This window comes from Cavia porcellus, unplaced genomic scaffold (assembly GCF_034190915.1).
Source record: "Cavia porcellus strain 051 isolate PalLab524CR breed Dunkin Hartley unplaced genomic scaffold, mCavPor4.1 scaffold_20, whole genome shotgun sequence".
Taxonomy (NCBI): domain Eukaryota; kingdom Metazoa; phylum Chordata; class Mammalia; order Rodentia; family Caviidae; genus Cavia; species Cavia porcellus.
The window spans coordinates 21,049,876-21,073,772 of record NW_026947503.1 but is presented as its reverse complement, the minus strand read 5'-3'; the positions used below and the strand labels follow the sequence as shown (position 1 = coordinate 21,073,772).

The 23,897-nt window shown below is 33.2% G+C and overlaps 1 protein-coding gene and 1 non-coding gene across 12 annotated transcripts in view; one reads left to right on the top strand and one right to left on the bottom strand.

Annotated features, from left to right (window-relative positions):
- Relch (RAB11 binding and LisH domain, coiled-coil and HEAT repeat containing) overlaps window positions 1–23,897 on the top strand; it is a 112,714-nt gene that overhangs the window by 57,312 nt on the left and 31,505 nt on the right. For all 11 annotated transcript variants that reach the window (XR_010041373.1, XR_010041374.1, XM_063231516.1 and 8 more), the window contains 5 exons: window positions 3,789–3,879; window positions 9,252–9,323; window positions 14,356–14,496; window positions 14,862–15,026; window positions 16,761–16,908. Coding sequence is in view for 9 of the 11 variants with exons in the window: in XM_063231516.1 (XP_063087586.1) it covers window positions 3,789–3,879; window positions 9,252–9,323; window positions 14,356–14,496; window positions 14,862–15,026; window positions 16,761–16,908 (617 nt within the window). In the remaining 2 variants the exon portion in view is untranslated. The remainder of the gene's footprint in view (window positions 1–3,788; window positions 3,880–9,251; window positions 9,324–14,355; window positions 14,497–14,861; window positions 15,027–16,760; window positions 16,909–23,897) is intronic.
- On the bottom strand, window positions 17,147–17,220 carry Trnad-guc (transfer RNA aspartic acid (anticodon GUC)). The gene has a single exon. It is a non-coding gene; the product is annotated as a tRNA-Asp (tRNA).

The window sequence follows — 23,897 nt, the reverse complement described above, 5'->3', positions numbered from 1 at the left end:
GAAGCTAGATTAGCAAAAACAATCTAAAACCCTTATAGTTTTCACTTTGAAGAAAAGATGTTTCAGTTGACTAAAAAGTAAGGAGAAGGCACTAAGATAACTATTACTTTGAGTAAGACAGTCAGTTATTTTGGCCCTTCTCTCGTGTTCTGTCAGTTTTTTATCCAGTCCAGTGATAGCAAATCTTATACAGCTTTGAATGATAACAAACAACCCGCTGCAGCACATATGCCATAGGTTCACCACCACTGATCTAGTTAAAGAATAATATTTCCAATAAATAAAAAGTACTATAGAGGAAATGGACAAGTGGTAGCTTTCTTTGTAAAACCCTATAAGCCATTCTAATCCAGTTCAGCCTATCTTGAGAACTCAAAGCTGACTCTGTTGCTAAAATAAATTTTTTTAAACACTAAACAATAAAAATGACAGGAATTCAGAAAACATATGTTGAAAAATGATTTATTATCCAAAAAGATTTTTTTTAAAAAATTTTTGTTAGTACATGTTTGTGATACATTGTAATTACATTCATTCTAGGGAATTGGTACATGTACATAGCATATCTTAACTCTTTTTCGCCCTTTCTCTCTACTTCTTTGTATTTTGTTACTATCAGATGAATTTATCTTTTAAGATATTATAAATTAACACCTAGACTAATAGATTAACACCTAGACTAATAGGCCAAAAAGCATAGAAAACATGTAAGATAACTATACTAAAGCAGGGTGCCCTTGTATGTACATTGTCCATACTAGGCAAACAATAGCATTTTTTTTCAGAGAGATCCTTAAAAACATTGTTTGGTATCCTAAAAAAAGAAAAAGTAAAATGTTAGAGGTTAGGAATATAGCGCAATGGTAGTAGAGTAGTTGCCTAGCATGCAGAGGGCCCTTGGTTCAATCCAAGTACCTAGGGTAAGAATTTATTACGGCTTTTAACAGGAGAAAGGAATCAAAAGAAATTTAATCAAAGAGCAAAAACATTGTCTAGAATAATAGAAGATACCAGGAGGGAGGACAGAGGTCAAAGTGATTCCTAAGAAAGGAAAATACGTTTACCACCAAGCATTGCTCTTGCCTGTAATCCCAGCACTCAAGAGGTGGAGGCAGGTGAATTACTGTGAGCTTGAGACTAGCCTGGGTTACAAACAGAGTTGTAAACATTGTTTGATATCCTAAACAGAGGATAAACAGAGTTCAAAAACAGTTGAATGTTTCTTAGGTTACTTTTTATCTTAATAAAAAGTTATTTTTTCTTATACTTTATAAAACAGAATGGTACTTTATGACTTGGTAACTTTATATAATTTTATTACTGGTTTTCTGATTTGCAGTTTTTATTTCTTCTGATAATATTGAAAAATCATATATAAGTAAACTATGCAACAAATCAAGCTCAAAATTTAAAATGCAAGGAATTCCTCAACTATGAGTGTACATACAAACAGTCCTGTATAATAAATGTCTCTTTCCTTGCCCTTACCAGTATATACCTAAGAGCAAGTGGAGGATACAGCCAAGGTTAATTTATACCTGTAGCCCTCACAATCTAATCAAGTAGGAATAAGAGAAATGAAATCACTGTTTAGTCCCACTAGTTTTCATCTGCCTATTTTCTAAGGACAATTTGGTGATATTGTAATGGCGTAATCTGGGTCTAAGAAGATGGAATTTGAGGACAAGCTAGAGAGGAAAAATGTTTATTAAGAAAAAGCTCCCAGTAGTGGAGAGGGGTGAATGTGGGTTGCCAGCGGGGTTCCTTGCCTAGGAGTTTTTATACCAAATAATGACCAGGATTCAGACAACTCTGTAAAACTTAAGATCAATTTACAGAACTAAATAAGCTTACTTAAACTAGAAGGCATGTAGCAAGCTTGTATCCAGTTTCTCTTAGTTTCTATCCTCTCCAGAGTAGTTTATTAAAAGAACAAAATGAGAAGGAAAAAAATACTTTCCAGATACAAGTAGGAGCAGGATTGTCCATGGTTCTTACCATCTTATCTCTTGACCTCAGGTTCCGCTTAGCTGACCAAGGGCTAGTCATCCTGAGTCTGCCTCAGGCCAGTGCCCCTTTAGCTGCCTGCTCTCTGCCTCACTTGACTGTCTATAATAGTACTGTGCATTAAAATTAGTCTTTTCTACTTGAAAAAGTGTATTCCTTATCTTGAAACTTAATAATGAAATACCAGTTACTGTATTTTTTATTTTTAGATTTTTAGATTTACAAATCAATAACCCAAATCTTAGAACTAGTTTTCATAGACTTTGCATATGAAGTTGCTAACTGTCGCCTGGTAGTAGAAAGTACCAGTTAGCCTTGCTTCAGGTTAAGGTAAATAAGGAATTAGGCATTCGTGTTCATTTAAATCCACTTTTACTTTCTAGAAATACAACATTTTACTAAAACAGACTTAACAGTTATATTCTACATAACATAAATAACATGGACAAAGCAAAAATTTTAAGTTAGCATGTAGTAAGTTACTTTTCCTTAATGAATCACAAGTTCCTCAGTGGCATCCTACGAAGAACTTAATTTTTGGCTTAGTAGTGCCACTTTTTCCAGTTCCTTGAATTGATACCATGTTTCTACCTGGATTAGTCACTAATCAAATAATCTTATTTTTATTATCATAGGAAACTTTCTAATGCTGTTAATAATATGTGGGTCATCTGATCTTTTCTGTTATAGATTACATTTTTAGAATGTTGAATCTTAATTGTTAAATTTGTTTTAAGAAACCAAATAGTTTTTCCTGTTAAAGTTTATTCATCTTTAGTAGTATTGATAACTCATAATTTGAAGTTCTGCAAGTATATAAATCTAATAAATCTTTGAAATGCTTAAATTTTAAGAAAATTGAATAAAATTATGAAACAAATATGTATAAATTATAGTGGGGGCAGAAACCGATCAGCTATTAGGAAATTTTTATGAGGAGGCAGATAACTAACACACCTCAGACATTTCTTGCCCATTACCTTTTATATACTTTATTTGCTTTCTCAAAAAGTACAAGAAAATAGAAAGTAAAAAAATAAATCAAAAATAAGTTGATATAGAATAATATAAAATAAGTGACACTCAGGTCGACAAAAATTACAAGGACTGAGGTTGCAGTATAACTTAGTGGTAGCATAGGACCGTGGTTCAGTCCCTGGCACCAAAAAGAAAAGAAAAAAATGATCATCGTGTCTTACTTTCCCTGTTGCTGAGACAAAATACCCAATACCCAAATTTAAAGGAGGGAAGGTTTATTTAACTTACAATTTGTAGAAGTTTCAGTCCGTAATTGGCTCTCTCTTAAGTCAGGGTGGCCCACGGCCGAGGGGCTGGGTGGTGGCTGGGGCAGTAGAAGACAGCAAAAGCAGCAAGAGCAGAAGGGTGAGACAAGTTTCTTTCTGCACTTTTTGTCTCATCTGTTGGGATTAGGGCAGTGCCAGCCAATCCAGTGAATTGATCCAGCAGTCACTCACCCTGAATCCCAATATTTCAGTATGTATCAATCCCAAACTGTAGATTCAGCTGCCTACACAAAACATTCATCTAAAATTGCATGAATTTTTAGGGAGACATCTAGACCAAAACTATAACCTGGTAAATGAAAACCTGCTGCAATATACAATAAAGACATACTGGGTCATTTTGCAAATAGTTTAAATTGTCATATATTGAGAGCTAGTAATGAACAATGCCTAAGCTTAGCTTTTTTTTTAACCTTTGGTCCCAGTAGTGTTTTGTAATGCAAATACAAGTCTTTGTTTCTTGTTTTTTTTTTTCAGGCAAATGATACTGACAGGTTGTGTGGCATTTGCACGTCATGTTGGACCCACACGTGTAGAAGCTGAACTGTTACCACAGTGTTGGGAACAGGTAAATTAATCCTTCTGGGTGTTCCCTTAGCTATAATTTCTTACGTTTTCTTTTTTCAATGACACTAGTAAATTTATAGAATATAAATATACTAATATTTTAGTAACTTAGCACAGTGATTCAGTAGTGCTTCCGACTGCACTGGGATGCTTTGCTTTATTCATTCAGCAAACATTTATGAAACACTAATTAGAATGCCAAGTACTAGTATGGTCACTTAGTGATACAGTGATGAACAAAAGCCAAAGATCTTGTCAAGTGATGAATAAATACAGAAATGATATGTTGTTTTGTGATAATATATATTAAAAAGAAAAATGAAGCAAAAGTATTACAGAGGGATGGATAATGCTCTGTAAGAAAAGATGGTGAGAGAAGGGATATCTGAGGAAAGCATGTTTCAGAAACTTTTCTTTTCTTTTTTCTTTTTGGTGGTATCTAGGATTGAATTCATGACCTCACACTTGCCAGGCAGGTGCTTATGCCAGTGAGCTGAATCTCTGACCTGTGTTTCAGAAATTTGAGCGATGTAAGATGCAATAAATATAAATAAAAAGTGTCATTGCTCCATCTTGCAAGATGCATGCATGTAAACAGAAATGTATTATACACTAGTATATATCACACATATCTAAAGCATACATCTTTGCTCTCAGAAGTTTTATTCATTATTTTACTAATGATACTTATCCTCTTCTGCAGAACTCAGAATAACTGACTTTCTAGGCTTATGGTTTACCTCCTTAAACATGATATTTTTCCCTTTTTAAAAGATGAAGTTCTTATAAAAACAAATCAAAAGCCTTATTTATAATAGCACAGTCATTTATCTTAAAATATTGATCTCTAGAATATCACTAATATGTAGTCACTTAGAGGTCTAGTCCTAATTTCTTTGGGCATTCATTTTGTTATTAAAATATATTGGAGCCACTAGATTCAGTATGTAAACAATGTAGATAGTAATAATTACCTCTAACTATGGCATACATCATCCAAATAATACAGTGCATACTAACATGGGTTGCTTAAAGTTAACATCAACTTGGATACACTGTAAAAAAAACTTTGAATTTACAATTCTATACATTCATTCATGTGTATATTTAATTTTTTATACTTTTTAGTTTTTATGCTTCTATACTTTGTTCAAATAACACAGAGTTTACACATTTAAAATACACAATTCAGTTGATTCAGTATTTTCACAGAGTTGTATATTTGTCACTGCAATCATTTTTTTTTTCTTTTTTCTTTTTTTTTTTTTTTTTTGCAGTAGTGGGGATTGAACTCACAACCTCACGCTTGCCAGGCAGGCGCTTATGCCGCTGAGCTAAATCCTCAGTCCACTGCAATCAATTTTAAAATATTTTTATCACTGCCCAAATTAGCAATATCCTACTGAATATAGTTTTTCCTTTGTCAAGATTGTTTTGGCTATTTTGTTCCGATGGATATCCACATAAATTTTAGGATAAACTTGTCAATTTCTACAAAGAAGCTACAGGGATTTTTATAAAAATGCATTGAATCTATGGATTCATTGGAGAACATTTCCATCTTAATCATATTAAGCCTTCTAGTCTGTGAATTTAGGATGTCTTTCCATTTGTTTAGAGCTTTTAAAAATTCTTAGGAACTGTTAATGAATTGCACTTTTCAGAATATAAGTTTTCTACTACTTCGGTTTGATCTGTTCCTAAGGTTTATTCCTTTTAGAATTTGGGGGTGGGGGAAGTTGTTTGTTTTTGGGTTTTTTTTGAAGCAAGATTTCACTATATGGTTCAGGCTGGCTTTGAACTCATGTTGTAGCCCAGGCTGGCCTCAGACTCGCAGCAATCCTCCTGCCTCAGCCTCCCAAGTGCTGGGATTACAGGCGTACACCATTGCATCAGGCTACTTTTATTCTTTTGCATGCTATTATATAGAAAAATATTTTCTTATTTTATTTTGCTTGTTCATTGCCATCTTATAGAAATACAGTTGATTTTTATGTGTGCATTTAATTTTGAGACTCACTGAATGTAGACCAAGGAAAACCAAATGAAATTATATGTATTATTCTTTGACCTTCAAATCATTTTGCTTTTAAGATGACTGTATCTAGGTTATATTTAATTAAGAAAAGTAAATGCAGAAAAAGCTTTTGATATCATCCAACAATCATTCATAATAAAAGCCCTACAGGAAATTATAATAGTCACTACTTTAATGTAATAAAAGTCATCTATGACAAACCAACAGCCAACATCATGCTAAATGAACAAAAACTGAAACTTTCACTCTAAAATCATGAATAAGACAAAGATGTCAACTATCACTAATCCTATTCAATATAGTTCTGGAATCATTAGCCAGAGCAATTAGACAAGAGAGAGAACAAGAATAAAGATAAGAAAGGAAGAAGTTAAATTACCATTATTTGCAGATAACAAGATACTGTACATAGAAGACCCCAAAAAGTTCACTAAAAGGCTACTAGAGTTAGTAAGCAAATTCATCAGTGTAGTTGGATACAAAGTTAACACTCAAAATCAATAGAATTCTTGTACACAAACAACAAACTCAACAAATTGAGAGAAAAATTCAAAAATGAAATACTTAGGAATCAATCTAACAAAGGATGTAAAAGTTCTATATATTAAAAACTATAGTATTCTGATTGGATCTTGATTGGAGATTGAAGAGGATCTCAGAAAATGGAAAGATACCTCTTGCTCTTGGATGGAAAAAATCAACGTTGTAAAAATGGCCATACTCCCAAAACTGTTATACAGATTTAATGCAATCTCAATCCAAATACCATTAGCACACCTCACAGATCTAGAGAAAACATTCTTAAAATCCATTTGGAAACAGAAGAGACCTAGAATAGCAGAGGCAATCCTGGGCAACAAAGGTAAGGCAGGAAACATCACAATCCCTGACTTGGAATTATACCAGAAAGCTACTGTGATAAAATCAGCATGGTACTGGCAAAAAGAGAAAAAGAAAAGGAAAAAATCAGATTTGAACATCAGGGAAACAGATTAGAGATTAGAAGATGCAGACACAACTACAAAGACACTTAGCCACCTTATCTTTGACAAAGGACCAAACGTTTCATTGGAAGGAGAGCCTCTTTAACAAATGGTGATGGAAAAATTGGCTTTCCACATGCCAAAGATTAAAACTAGAACCATACCTATCACCATGTACTAAACTAAAGTCAAAGAAGATCAAAAATCTAAATACTAGAACAGAAACACTAAGTCTACTAGAAGACAAGATAGGTAGCAGTCTTGAAGACACAGGGTAGGCAAAGAATTTATGAACAAAACTAACTTTATGAGAAGTACTTCAAAGAATTAACAACTGGGATCTCATCTTATTAAACAGTTTTTGCACATTAAAAGAATGAAAAGAAAGCCCACAGAATGGGAAAAAAATTTAGTCAACTGTCCCTCAAACAAAGGACTTACATCTAGAACATACAAAGAATTGAAAAACATCAGGGCTATCCTTAAATTAAAAAACCCAATCAAAAAGTGGGCATGTCAGATGAAAACGTGCTTCTCAGATGGAGAAATACAAACAGCAAGCAAATATATGAAGAAATGTTCCAAATACTAGTCATTTGAGAAATGTAAATTAAAACAACACTGAGATTCCATCTCACTCCAGAAAAGAATGGCTGCCATCAAGAAATCATCCAAGAATAAACGTTGGTGGGCCTGTAGGGAAAAAAGAACACTTCTCCAGTGTTGATAGAATATAGACTGGTGCAACCACTGTGGAGATTCCTCAAAAAACTAGGATTAGAAGTCCCATTCAATCCAGCTATTCCCCTTCTGGGTATTTTTCCAAAAGGTTTGAAAGCATGCCATAATGATATATGTGCACCAGTGTTTACAACAGTTCAATTTGTAATAGCTAAATCTTAGAAACAACCCAGATGCCCATCAAGCATAGAATGGATAAAAAAGATGTATTTTCATACAGTGGAGTATTACTAAGTTATAAAAAAGGATAAACTTGAGGCTTTCATAGGTAAATAGATGCAACTGGAACCATTGTCATAAGGCAAATAAATCAGACTCACATGTAAATATCATATTGTTGCCCTAGTGTAAATTTTTTTAAAAAGTTAATAAGATCCAAAATGTATAGTAGATACTGTAAAAAGAAAGGGAAAGAAACTGCTCACTAGGAAAAAACTGGGATAGGAGAATGCAGAAAAGAAAGAAAGGCAACTATTATAAATCCATTCATATGTATTCATACATATATATATGTATGTGTATATATGTATATATAAGATAGGTAACTATATTACTAATCTCTTAGTTTATCAAAAAGAACAGTTTATGTTTTCATTGTCTGATTATCATTTTTTTCATGCCTAAATCTTGTAATCTGAACTGCTTTCAATATAGGCAATATATTAAATAGTGTTAATTGCCTATTTGTTTTAAATTTGGTATCATTTTTATCCTTTTTTGTTTTGTTTTTAAAAGAAAAAATTTAATTTAGAGATATCAGTTACAAACATCTCTATTACCCTTCTATAACTTGATTAAACATGGATATCTAATCCACCTACCTCCATTTTATTGGCCAATACATTACTATATGAATTTCTTTTCTTAATTTTAGGCATTCATTATATTGTTGAATTATGTCACCTTTTCATATGGAAATATGAGAACAGATATCCTTCCTTTCCAGTCAAAGAAAGATTTATATTCTATGAAGAAGACATATAGGAACAAAGCCCAGTATGTGTCACTTTTTTTTGTTATTTTTTTGTTATGGTTCAGTGTAGTCATCACAATAACAAAACGCCATCATTTCACATGTACAAACAGGAATTAAATCTTACTTTAAAAAGAAAAAACATAATTCTAGTTAAGCTGAATAAATCATTGATTAACTTATTTTCTGAAGCTTAGATAAAAGAGAAGACTAGCATATATTATTGACCATATCTACAAAATCTAGAAGACAGATTTTCCAAATTAAAAAATATGTAACTGTTGCTAGCAATAGGTCTTGATTCTCCTGAAATCTTCTGATTTTTCCTGCTAGGTCCTAATTTTTCCTGACACCCTAGGGAAAGCCTAATCCTGGGATAGCACATAAACTTTAGACACTTTTTGTTAAATTTTCATTTGGCTTTCTACTTTTTTTTCTTTAGTAGTTGACACCTGTGTCATATTTAGACTCTGAATTCCCTTATTCTTGATCTAGGTAGAGCCACACAGGGATTCCCAGAAATGGAGAAGGAAGAAATTTTATTGCATTCTTAACAGAATTTATGGTCAAAAGCAGTTCTCTGTTGGACAAAGAGGGTATTTTTATGCTTTATTTATTTATTTTTCTTTACTCTCTAGATTAATCACAAATACCCAGAGAGACGACTGCTTGTGGCAGAATCCTGTGGAGCATTGGCACCTTACCTTCCAGTAAGAATTGTTTTTTTTTCTTAGAACATTTTTTCTTTTTTAATATAGAGGAACCCTTCTAAATATCTTACATATTTTAATTCAAAAGGTCTTAGACATACTATTTTAAGAAAGGAAAGAAATAAGCCAAAAAAGAAAGGGCTCACATTAGCACATTATTGTATTGCAGGTAAGTAAGTATATTACCATTGATTTTACATGTATATAAATACACTAAGCCACATCATCAGTTCTCAGGTAGTGGTCTGAAGAACCTACATTGTTTGTTGAGATCATTTCCAAGAGGCTCATGAGGTAAAAACTAATGTTATAGTAAGACATTTTTTTTCTCTCATTAGGTTAACATTTGCAATGTTAATACAAAAACATGGTGGGCAAAAATGCTCACACATTAATCAGAAAAATGCTTCCCCCAAGTGGAAATTAATATGATTGAATTTTTCAGTGCCACTGTATAACAAGCCAATTTTATTTAAAAAGGAAGTTAAGGCCAGGGATATAGCTCAGCGGCATAGCACCTGCCTGGAAAGCATAAGGTTCTGAGTTTGATTCCCGGTACCAAAATAATTAATTAATTAATTAATTAAAAATTAAAAAATAAAACAGCTTATTGAGTCAGTAAAATTAACTCATTTTACCAAATTTTGGCCCTTGCATCTTTACTGTTTTCAGGAAGAGCAGATATAGTTATTTCAGTTATGGGCTAAACTAGCCACTTTTTCATGGGAGATCAGTTTTGCTTGATAGAACCACGGACAATCAAGCTATGATTTTTCACACATGAGTATGTGGCAGACATTCTTTTCTTCCGTAAGTGACTTCAAGGAAAACACGTAGGTAGGGTTCATTGTGATAATAGAATTTTTAAGTGAGTTCTAGTTATCTGCCACTGTAAGCTTAAAATCTTCTAAATACATAAAGACTTCCTTATGATGCAATCAGTGGGTATTGGAATGATATAAAGTGTCAGTATTGAAAAAATCTCGTGAGTTTTGATCTGATTTTCCCTCAAATTAATCATGCATGGGTTAAAATAGAAACATTAAAAATCTAAGACGTACTAATGGAATTTAATATATCAAGTATTAATTGCTTGTATTTATGAACCATATTTCTATATGAAAAGACTATTAAATACTTCTTTTGAATTGTATGTTTTCTGTGAGGTCAGATTTTCCTTAAATCAGTTAAAATAATATATCACAATACGTGAATTACAAAACAATATCTTTTAAGTTGTACATGAAAAAAATTGGAACAGTATTCTATAAATATTTTCATAAAAATATTACTTATGTAAGCATTTAATGAGCTTATTGTTATTTTTAAATAATTTTCTTTTTTTGAGGTACAGAGATTGAACTTGAGGCATATCACAGGCCCTTTTTAAATTTTGAGACAGGTTTTGTTAATTTAATTACTATATTTTAATTTAATAACATCTTTAAGATGCTTTTCTGCTTTTAAATTAATAAGGGATTTGTGCCAGCAAAAGATTGAGAATCACTGAACTGATAGATTACTAGAATCTTCGCATAAATCCAGGACTTAGAAGGGAATGGGGCAACATCAATTATTTTAATTTAAATACTTGACACACTACAACCTGTCTACCATACTTGTCCCATAGCCAGTTTTTGTAAAAAGAGCTATATTGGTTTATAACTATACCCATTTATATATATGTGTCTGTGGCTGGGTTTTTGGTTTTTTTTTTTCCTTTTGGTTGATTTTGGGATTTTTTTTTCTTTCAACACTATGGCTTGAACTCAGAACCTTAGTAAGAGCTTCATCCTCAGCTCCTATTATTTTTTGAGACGATCTTGCTAAGTTGCCTGGACTTGTAATCCTCCTTCATTAAACTGGGCTACAAGAATGGAATTTTACAATACTATGAGAGTTCTTTAGTTGCATTTACCCTTAATCTCATATCCTTTGGTGAAAAAGCTAACAGTAAAATGTTTGTCTTTTTAGAAAGAAATATTTATGATGAATGTTCTTTTATTCAGAAAGATAGAAAGAACAATCCATAGTCTCACTCCCAGGAAAAATATATTTACCTAATTAAAAACACATGTTCATATATGAAATAATGTTCATATATGCAGAAAAGAAAACAAAGACTTCCTTTCTCTGACACCCCTGTCATTCTTAATTCATACTTGTAGGAAATAAAAATTAATATATATACTAGCTTATATTTTCATACCTTGATAAAAATTAAACTCCAAATTTACCATATATAATATTCTATATCCCACTACCTTTCCTGAATTATTTATAGTATTAACTGATTCTTGTGTGGATATCTGTGCATTTTTAAAAGTTTCTCATATTGTTAGTATCTCTACATCTTGCTTCCACTATTTGCACATTTTTATTTTGACAGTGTTAAAGTAACTCCAACCAAGATAGTGTGAGTTTATACTTCTAATGATAGTACATCAGAGTTTTTAGTTTCTCATACTTTTACCAGGGACCAGCATGATAAATATAAATATAATTATACAAATATTTATATATAATATATAGTATTGTAATATATAAATATATATTATATAAATACATTCATATATAAATATATTTATATGTATATATACATTCATATATATTCATATGTTAATAATATATTTAATATAAATTTTAATATATAAATTATATATTTATATAATTTTATATTTATATTTATCATGCCAGTCCCTGGTAAAAGTTGAGAAAATATATTTTTTTTATTCAACAGGGAAAACTGATGTCTTGTTGTGATAAATCATATAAATAGATGTGAGTCTGTTATTTTTGGTTCCAAGACAGAGATGAGCATCACTTGCTCTCAAAGGATGAGTTAGCTGTTCTGCCTCTGGAACACACAGCAGCAATAATAATAATGTTTCATCAAAAGACCTTGTACTTGTAACAGCAAACTTTCCCTCCTTCACTAGTTCCTGGGTGTGCTTATGACTTCACTAGAGTAACGCCTACCGACCTTTCCTATGGAGCTCCCTTATAGGCCATAGGACCAATGACAGTTTCAGCCCAGATTGATGAGAAGCAGTCTCTTGAAACTTACACACCTCCCTCTACTTGCCTTGTGATAATGCCCACTGCAAATTCCTTGTAAGGTACTTTGAGACATTTTTAGCACAGTGTTTAGCATAAAAAGTAAACAAGGTTGTGCCGAAAGGTAGAGTCGGCCTAAAATTGTCAAAAATTTACTTACCTTTATTTTTATTTCTAAAGCATCGAAACCAGGCCTTTAAAAAATATTTGATAAACATTGGTTTGCAGACCAAATCATGCAGTAAATTTATGAAAATAGTCATTTCCTTTACACTTAGTTTTATATTATATTATACATAAAAATTTAGCCAAGATAATTTACATTTAAAAATTTTTGTAAACTGACCAAGTTGTAATACTACTGCAAAGTTGAGGGAAGCAGGATAAATTTGAATAGCTTTTTATTTTAACCTCAGCCATTAATTAACACAAAACACTCTAACGTAACTGAAAAATTTTATGTGGGCCTTGAGGTTATAGTTCAGTGGTAAAGCTCTTGTCCATTATGCTTCAAGCCCTAAATTTGATCCTTGCCACTGCAAAAAAAAAAAAAAAAAAAAAACTGTAGGAAATCAAATTATAGCAGTGGTTGACATCATATTGTGTATTATCATATTAAATTGAAATGCATGTTTAGGGCCTATGATTTAGCTCAGTGGCATAAGCACGTGCCTGGCAAGCACAAGGTCATGAGTTCAATCCCCAGCACAAAAAAAAAAAGCATTTTTAAAATTCATCATAGAGCCAGGCATGGTGGCTCACGCCTGTAATCCCAGCACTCAGGAGACTGAGACAGGAGGATATTTGCAAGTTAAAGACTAGCCTGAGATACAAAATGACCTCAAGGCCAGCCTGAATTGCATAGAGTGACCCTGTCTCAAAAATAAATAAATAAATAAAGTTCTTTCTAATATTTTATTACCCTATTTGAATTTTTCTCACTTCAAAAAAAAAATAGGAATGCCAGCATTTTGTATTTCCTCATCCTACTCCAACCAAATGTTTTATTGTCAGTGAATTCCCACCTGTTGTAATCCCTCAATATTCTTCTCTGAGTTAAATGGTAATAGAACAGCCATTGTTCATTTGTAGCAACCATTGTTGACTATTGATTTGCTGAATTTGCCTGATAATATTTACTATAAAGATTTGAAGGATTTTACATTTTTAATAAATACAGAGTCTGCAAAAAAAAGTGTATAAACACCTTAAAAAACTTTTATAACTATTTTACTGAATTTATTGAGACAGCATGAGATTAATACAAGTAAGTTTGGGTCTCTTATAATTATAAGAAGGGCTCAAGATGGCGGCCATTAACATCCAGTCATTTATTGGTATGGTGAACTATTGCCTTGGTCATTAGATTGCTGCTCATGCATTTTCTTTCTTTTGGGGCTGAAGGGTTGTATTTTGGAGACAAAATTGCTATGTAGTTAAGGCATTATTGACCTTACTATGTAGCCCAGGCTGGTTTTGAATTTGTGGCAGTCCTTTGCTTCAGCATGCCGGGATTACAGGTATGCACCTCTACACCTAGCTTGCTCATGCATTTTCAGTTTCTTCTCCAAGGACTGCCAGTGTAATGGGTTTTCTGCAATGTGTGACATTTTGTAGTGTCCCCCATACGACAGTAACACCATGTTTTGGAAAAACATACTGTTTTTCTTTTCTTGAAGTGTTTATACATTTTTTGGGCAGACTATAAAAACATGTTCAGAAATGATTATTGCTGAATTCTGGATAGATGTGATTATCTCTAGAAAGAGAATGTGCTAGGAGAGATTTAGGGAGAACAATATTTTGGATGTATTTAATATTTTATGATTTGAAAAAGATAAAGATTTAAAGCAAATACAGCAAAATGCTAATGTCTGTTTAATCTGGATTTTGAACACATCAGTGTTTGCTATTATTTTCTGTATCTTTTTGCTTGTGTATAAATGAATAGTAAATACATGTTGGTTATTTTCAGAAAGAAATCCGTAGTTCCTTGGTTCTCTCAATGTTACAACAGATGTTAATGGAAGATAAGGCTGATTTGGTAAGAGAAGCTGTCATTAAAAGCCTTGGAATCATCATGGGATACATTGATGATCCAGACAAGTATCAACAGGTGTGTTTTTCAGAATGAATCTCTTTATCCCATTATAAAATTTCTAATAATATTCTAAAACGTTGGTTCAGATACTTCATAATCTGTAGTAGGAATGACAACCTTGCCAGTTTTATTCAGCTGGACATAACTGCCTGGTGTTAGTGTTGCAACTCAGAGGAAAGACTGTCATGATTTCTTTACAGTATCTCCACAGCTTTGTGTCAAAACCAGCAGTAAGTAAATGTTTCCAGCCCTTCTCTCTGGTTTGCTCATCAATGAATGCATACTTGGCATTTAAGAAAATGAAAAGAGTAGTATTATGGATGCTTATTAAGTGTTTTAGCAGATTTATTCTTCCAAAATTCTCATTGCTTTTTTGACAGGGTTTCGAATTATTGCAGTCAGCCTTGGGTGATCCCTCAGAAAGAGTAGTTAGTGCGACACATCAAGTATTTTTACCAGCTTATGCTGCCTGGACTACAGAACTTGGAAATTTACAGTCTCATCTTATACCTACACTACTGAACAAGATTGAGAAGCTTCTCAGAGTGAGTTCTTCTGTTGTTGATATAGTTTATAGCAATTTGAAAGATCTTTTCTAAACCATTTTAAAGGAATACTGGGGAAGACACAGAAAGTAATACTTAGCTGAATACCTGATACCAATAATTAGTAAGATTCTGTTTAACTTGAGCCAAGAGAAATTTAAGGAAGTTTTGGTGAGGCTAGGAATGAATGGGTCTGTATCTGTTAGAGTTCTTAACTTTTTACATAAAAACGGTTCCAGAAACAAAGATAATTAAAATCTGAGTTTGCATAGCTTTCTTATTTATATGATATTAAAATTACTTCAACTATGTATATTTCACTACAAGTTATTTCCAGTTTTTACTTATAATTCCATTTATTAAATTGTTAGGTCCAAATGTATTTTACCATATAGTTATGATTTCATAGCTTTTTATTCTACCCACCCATGTTAAAAAAAGTGCAGAAAAATAGAAAGTTCTTGATCTAACTTATGTTTTAAAAATTTTTTTACTCAAGTTGACCCAGTAGTTAATGGCTACAAGAGAAATAATATTTATGACTGCCTGTTTATGCCATTGAGGTAGATACATTAAATATTAAAATCCTGCTTTTTTCTCATAAGCCTTTGAATTGTAGTCTGTGTTTTCTATGGAAACTGAGATGTAATATATGAGTAAATTATCATGGATCCACTGCTGTATAGTGTTACATGGTATCAGGATCTTGTATTAATCTCTGACTCTAACCTCATCTTTTCTGCCTCAAAATGTTAAAGGATCTATAAGATTCTTACAATAAAGCACTGTAATTACTCAGCAGATGATCTTACATGTGCTCACATGTATTTATTTAATTTAAAAAATAGGGCTAATCTTTGTATAAATTTCAAAGTAGAGTTTCTTTTTAAACCGAAAATAGACTGGTTGCCTAAGATACACTGTGCTGTGAAACCTAGGGAATTTTTTTAAATGTTTATATTTTTTCTATCTGAGAATTACCCATGCCTGATATTTCTTGTTCCATATGGTAACACAACAAATTCCACAGTACAATTAAAAATACTACACTATAGATAGTAATTCTTACATGAACAAATTAAGAACTTGATAAATAATGTGTATCTCTAATATTTCTGGCTGCTCTTTCAAATACAAAAGGATATCGCAAGTAGATGCTTAATAGTAGTAAATGCTTTAATCTCTAATAATTCTTTTTTCACTTCAATACTAAATATCTTAAGTACCACACGGATCCTTTAACCCTGTTTTATTCTATCTCTTTTGGTTGCTTCCTTTTGAAATTTCTTCTACTTTTGTGTGTGTGTGTGCCTGGAATTATTCTAAAGTGCTTTTAACACTTGCAAATATAGATATTACCAAATATATAAAAAGAGGCAAGAAATATAAGAAAGAAAGTTGCTAGCAGAGTTGAACATTTAAAATGTGTGGCTCACTTTAATTTCTTTAACCTGATTTATAAAATTTTAAAGATAAGACCCTCCCACTGAAAAAGAAAGCCTATAAAAGAAGTTCTCAATATTGGAAGTGAGCAGTGTTTACTCTAAAGTTTTTCATATAAAAGATTCTGTTAGTTCTACACTGCTTATTGCTTCAGCACATTTTGAAAGAAAATTTCCGTTAAGTCTTACATTTTGAGTTCAAAAAATGTTTTATTTGTCACAAAGGAAATGAATCCAATTAGCAATGTAATTTCTAAAGACTAAAATTAGCTTCTACCTCCTTATGTTTCAGGAAGGAGAACATGGTTTGGATGAACATAAGCTCCATATGTATCTTTCTGCCTTGCAGTCCTTGATCCCTTCTCTTTTTGCATTAGTACTACAGGATGCACCTTTCTCTAGCAAAGCCAAGCTTCATGGTGAAGTGCCACAGATAGAAGGTACTGAACTCAAATTCTGGAAAGAAAATTATTAGCACTTCAAAGAATTTTTTTATTAAAATCCTTTAAAGAACACTGTATGATAGCATGATTACTAACATGTATTATATGTATTATATGTAGAATCTTGTGTATGTAGATTATATAATATCTAAGATAAAAATGTTGGGATTCATCTTTTATGGTAAGCGTATGGATATTACTTTATATTACACGTTCCTTTTTTTTTTTTTTTCTGATGTGGTGCTGGGGATCAAACCCAGGGCCTTGTGCATGACAGGCAAGAGCTCTACCAACTGAGCCACATCCCCAGCCTGTACTTTCCATTCTTAAGCTGTAGCCGTTTTATGTAATCTTTGTTGAGCAGGTGGAATAAATGTTTCCTTCTATGAATAAATCTGAATCAATGAAAAGATCCCCTTACTACTAACGTCAGTATTTGAGGCTTGTCACTTCTACTTCCTTTATAATTTCTTCCACAGCTGTTTCATCTTATTTTCAGTAAGAGAAAGAAAATATAGGGAAATACAATTATTTTCTTCCATCCCTGTTATGTCCTTGATAGAAAGAAAATGAGCATATTGGCAAAATTTGCTTTTTTTCTATAGAAGAACTGACATAATTTTAATATTACGTGAAATCGGTAACAAAGGCTAGTGTTTTCTCACTCTCCACATAACCAGTAAATATATGGCAGGTGATTCACAACCCAACCGCTTTTCTAAGCCCCAGGATAAATGAATATAAATAAGCTCTTTTTGCAGTTTTTCAGACTTGCAAACTATTTTTGTCTCTTATTGCTTTCTGGTAAACAAAGAATTATAATATTTCAAACAACAACAGTGCTTTTAGGATTTAAATTTTCAACTAAAATAAACTGCAACCTGCCTCTAACCTATCAGGTATGAAACAGTGTTTTCAAGGATGTATGAAGTCACAAGACAAAAGTGGCATATGGTTTTTGAATGTTCCTTTAATCATACTTCACAAAGTAAAGACTTTGAAGATAAGACTTTATAAAGCACTAGCACCTAATCACTTCAAATTTTACTCATTAAAGCATTTTATCTGCCTAAAGAGTTTCTTGTCTTTCTAATTTTCTTCTTAATTGACTGTATCTGGGAATTCAAAGATCAAGCTTTTGATAGGATAGGTTCCTTCTGAAAATTGTGAAGAACAAACGGTTAGGTACCTCTTCCCCAGCTTCCTGCTGTTTGCTAGCAATCTGTGATCCCCCTTGGCTTATAAACATATCACCTCCATCTCTGCCTTTTTCTTCACATGACACACTCTGCTCTTCTTTCTGTGTCCAGGACATCAGTTCTGGACATCAGTCATATTGATGCCCTATTCTATCCAGTATGACCTCATTTTATCCAAATTCATATACAGCAATCCTATAGTCAGTTCAGCCTACAGAGAACTCAGTTCAGCCTATAATATTTGTTATCTTGTCTTCATTTATTTAACAAACAATCCTTGATTATCAATTATTGTGAAGTACTTGCTAGATATTAAATAGAATGATTTTTAAACAACTTTTTTACTATTCTGAATATATTCCTTCCAGTGTTTAGATGACCTCCTGTTGTGATCTTCTTTATTATACCAAATAATCTTTTGTTTTCTGGTCCTGTTGACTATAACTAAGTTATGACTTATTATATCTTTATATTAGGCATATAACTATAGGTTATGTTTGTACATGTGCATATAACTTGAAATATATTATAAATGAAGATTTGTGTTTTTATAAATGATGGTACCTCATACAAGTATTTCTGTGACCAATTTATTTCTTAACATTAATCAATATTTTTGTAAGGTACTATTTTAGAAATTTGGAATGGTGTCCTAAATAAAACAAGCTGTATGCCATCATAGAGCTTACTTTCTTTTAGGGAGAAAACATATCACAACAGCAGTTGTTTTGCAGGTAATTGTAGCTATTTCCTTGAGAACAAAATTCTGACATTTTTCTAGCTTATTAAAATGCATTCTGGGGGCTTCCGGGAGAACATGGCGGACAGATAACAGCAACTACCGGAGGCTCTCTGAAAGACTCGGCTCAGAAGCCAGGAATGGTGCGGACTAAGGAGACATAAGTCGGTGGAGATATGCTCTGCTGACTCAGGAACGAACTGGGCTGAGAGAAGCCAACTTGGAATGCAGTCCTGGTGCTAAAACAGGAACAGAAAAGACTCGGTGTGGAGGCTGGACCCCGCGCCATTGTAAGCCGCGATTTGGGTTTCCCACCACGCAGTGGCTGGCTGCCTCTACAGCAGCTCGGCAAGGAGAGAGACGCGCAGAAGCTCTGAGAACAGCAATCTGCGAACGGCAGGGAGGCGTGCACTGACTTGTGGTGAGGTGAGTGAGAGAAACTGACACTCTACCACAGTTTGACTCCAGCAGAGGACTTTCTGGGCCCGAGCAGTCCTGCGGGAGCAGGGCGCGGTGGCGACTCCAGTCACACATCCCCCTCTCGGGCGGGATTGGTGAAAAGTGCCTGGCCTGTGTGACGCTGCCGGCGGACCTGGTAGACTGTCCCAACCCAGATCCCAGAGCCTGACGGTGGCCGGGAGGGGAGACGCGTAGGCTGCCTGGTCCGTAACTCCCTGGTGCGCAGCAGTGAGCGGGAACAACTAACTGGCGCAATTCGATCAGGCTGTGGCTGACTGGGAGAGAAGCTGGGCCTCTTATATAAGCTTGCATATATAAGGAACAGAGAAGAAGAGGCAGCATGGGAAGAGGCAGCAACAAGAAAGGCTCCTCGGCCCCCAATTCTGAGAAACAGGCAATAGCAGACACCGCACCATTACACATAAGGCACCATATAGAGAGCCTCATAGACCAATTCAGGAATGAAGTTATCAATGACCTGAAGCTAGAAGTATGCAGAATAGTTAGAGAAATGCTAAGTACCACCCAAGAAAAAACAGGTGGTGGAATGGAAGAACAAAAAAAAAGGGGAGAATTGTTTGATGGAGAAAACAGAGAAAGCATAGAATACGTGAAGCAGGTTCAAAGGGACTACCAAGATACTAAGAAGTCTATAGAAGACTGGCATAACAGCTTGAAAGAAACTAAGGACAGACTATCTGAACTGGAGGGCAGACTTGTAATATGGGAGAATGAAATGAAAAACTTCTTAAAAATAACAAAGAAACAAACAGCAATAATACAAAGACAAGAAGATGATAAGAGGATCCATAACTTAAGGATTAAGAACATAAAAGAAGAAGTAGGGACACAAACAAGTGAGCTACAAAAGCTACTCACAGAAATAATCCAGGAGAATTTTCCTAATTTAGCAAAAGGTAAAGATACTCAGATGTATGAGGCATACAGGACCCCAGCTACCTACAACCCAAACAGAGCAACACCCAGGCATATAATAATAAAAATTCCAGAAATTCAATACAAGAACAGAATATTAAAAGCTGTAAGAGACAAGAAACAGACCACTTTCATGGGAACACCCATCAGAATTACAGCAGATTTCTCTGCACAAACCATCAAATCACGAAGAGCGTGGGGGGAAATAATTCAAGCATTGAAAGATAATAATCTCCAGCCAAGATTGAGATATCCTGCACAACTGTCCCTGGAAATTGATGGAAAAACAAGGTGCTTCCAGGATAAAGAGGAACTGGGGGAATTTGCAACCACCAATTCAACTCTACAGAGAGTATTGCAGGATATTCTAAAAAAAGAAAAATACAAAGAATGCAGAAATAATGGCAGAGAGGCCACAACGAATGGAGCAGAGAACAAAATGAAGAAGACAAACTGACAGCTACGGACAGAAAAAGAGCTTAACAGAAATGAGGCAGAGAAGATTGGATGATAGGAACAGCTATTTTGGAGAAAATGACATCTTAATAGGTAATACAGATTTAGTATCATCTTGTTTTGAAGTCTCATCTAGCTTTTGTCCTTCTGTCTCCAATGGTCTAAATAGGCTGTATCTTATTGGATTTTATTATGTACGATAGTATAGGCAAAAACCTTTTAAAGACAAGGAGATTATACAGAAACCATTGTTCATTTTGTTAGTCGATTCTAAATACTCTGTAGTGCTGTCATTCTCTTGAATGGTTTTACATTGTTTTGATATACTTAATGCTACAGTATATGAAGTTGTACTCAAGGATTTCAAAGAAAGAAACAATATGGTAACTACTTTTAGGTTAGGATTGTCTGGTGGTGAAACACTATTCTGCTTAAATGGTTATGTTTTGATCTGCGCTGTTTCGTTGTTATGCCCTCTTTTATCTCAATCTCCACTCCATTATTTACTTTTTTATCTTTATCCTCTTAATTAAAGGAAAAAAATAGCAGGATATATTATAGTAACCCACTTTGACTTTTCATTACCTTGATTTAAAGCCCTGTATTACTCTCACCATCTGGTTTTTAACTGATGTTCCCCTATTCTGTTTTGCTGGATAGTATCAGGTTCGAAAGTTTAGGCATCAGCTGTGAAGATAATGAGATTCATTATGACGCCCATTCTTGTTGACTTTTATCTACTTTTGAAGACCTACAATGTCTCCAATGTTTTGGTTTTGTCGGTTTTATTCTTTACTGTTTTGTTCAATTGTATTATAACTAACGATGTAGGCAATTCTATTAGAGATAGCGGGAGGCATTATGGTAACCATTGTTGATCACCTTGTATTATGTTTTTACATTATCTATTATGTCCACCCTTTTGACTTGACCGATTCTGTTCTGTTATGTCACATTTGGTTTTACTCTCTTCCAAAAAAGTAATAAGAACCGTGGGAGCAATGAAACCCAAAATGTGTAATAGTCATGGTACAAAAGAGAGGAAAAGAAAGTGCTCCAAACTATATAACTGCATGTATATTTAAGTGTATAAGATAGAAAATGATATCACAGAGTTTTATTGGATCAATGAACAGAACTGTTTGCAGTATCATTGATGGAATGTCCACTTTACAAGCTTTAATTTTGTGACTTGAACAATTATTTCTAAGATGACAATATGTAATCCATTAAAAAAAAAATGCATTCTGGGAACCTTTCTGTATTATTGTTTGATACTCAATTTTTTCTTTTTATTAAAATGACAATTAAATAGAACTGTTTTTAGGCTCCTAAAACATTTTCTTGTGTATGATAATTGAGTTATAAATATAATTGCTTATTTCCAGTCCTTGTTTTGCTTAGCTTAACCTTTGTTGGACTTAGTTAAAGCCTTTGGACTCTATTTTTTTTTACAATAAATTTTACTTTTTCTTACTCCGTATTTTCTATTAATATCGATATTCTATCATAGTGAACTGGGATGATAGCTAGTGGCACAGCACCTGCCTGGCAAGTGCAAAGTCGTGAGTTCAATCCCCAGTACAAATAAAAAATTCCATCATAATAGCAGTTTGAAACTAGTATAATAAAACTATGTTTGAAATTATCTCAGACATGGTTTGATATGATACAAGCATAGTAAAAACAAATATCTCCAAATCTGTTGATTTCTCAGTTAAAATAATGAAAATTTAGGGAGAAACTTTAGATGGTGAGAGATACCATATTATGCAAGTTTCTTTTGCTTGTGTATTATAATAGGAAATAGGACTGTTCAGATAGCAAGAATATCATTATCTGTACTATGTTTTGGTAATTTTGTTAATGTTTGTGGTATTGAGAATTGAACCCTGAGCCTCGTGCATGCTAAACAAATGTTTTACTTGAGCCACATCATCTAATCCATCCATCTAATCCTCCCCCCACACACACACCTTTTTTTGTTAATTAATTGAAACATTATCTTACTAAGTTGTCCAGGCTGCCTCAAACTTTCTGTCCTACCTAGCCCAAGTACAAAGGATTATGAGCAGTCACCACCAGACCTGGCTACACTTACTGTATTTTTAAGTGGCCTGGTGCATCATAGGAATAGAGTGGCGTCAGCATTTTTTAAATTGGGTACTATTTCAAGTACTCTGAAGTCTAATCATTAAATATGTTTTGAGAAAATGCTGCGTCCTAATCTGTCTTTTTAGGATGATTCCTCTATCAGGAGTTGCTTTCATTACAGGTTTCTGACCTATACTTAATGAGCTTTTGGCATGTGTTTTTCACTTAAAAACAAAAAATATTCTCTTAATTACACAGGATTTTACTACTGGCTGTGTCACCATAGATTTTATTAATATGTTTAAACTTTTAAAAATATATTTGTAGGGGCTATGTATATGTGTGCATGAGTGTAACACATTATTTTATTTACACAATTTTAAAAGTAATTTTTTTCAGTTTTACCTCAAAACTTTTGAAGTATATAGTATGGAATATATTTACATCTGTAGTCAATGTGCTTTATCTTACTGGCCACTGGCTTGACATTTTATATTAATGTACTGTGTATCAAACTGAAAAAAATTAAATGAGGCATTTAATATTGGGAATTACATTCTGTAGAACTCAAACTTTAGTGTATTTTATGTCATGGTTTTTTGCTATTAATATTTCTTCTGCTCTTGACCTTTTAGTTCCTTTTTCATGAAGGAAACATTATTTCATTGACATAAACAGTATGATAGAAATATTTTTTAAATAAAATTTAAATACATGTTTTGTCTGTGAGTCTTGTCTCTGAGCAAATTTTAATCTAACCTAACCAAAATTTTATTCTTTAGAACTTACTCATTCTAGTATTTTATTCATTCTGATATTCATTTATTAACTACACAATCTCATAAAAAATCTAATTTTGGGGGACCTGGGGGTTTAGCTCAGTGACATAAGCGCCTGCCTTGAAAACAGGCAGTCGTGAGTTCGATCCCCAGTACCGATAAAAAGGAAAAAGACAAAAAAAAAATCTTAATTTTTCAAATATATTGGATTTGTTCACATGTTACAAGAATTTGTTTCATTTTTTTAAACAATGGCATGATTAATGTTTTAAGTTTTAAAGTTTTTAATGAGCTAATTAAATATGAAGGAAGGGGCTTTATTTT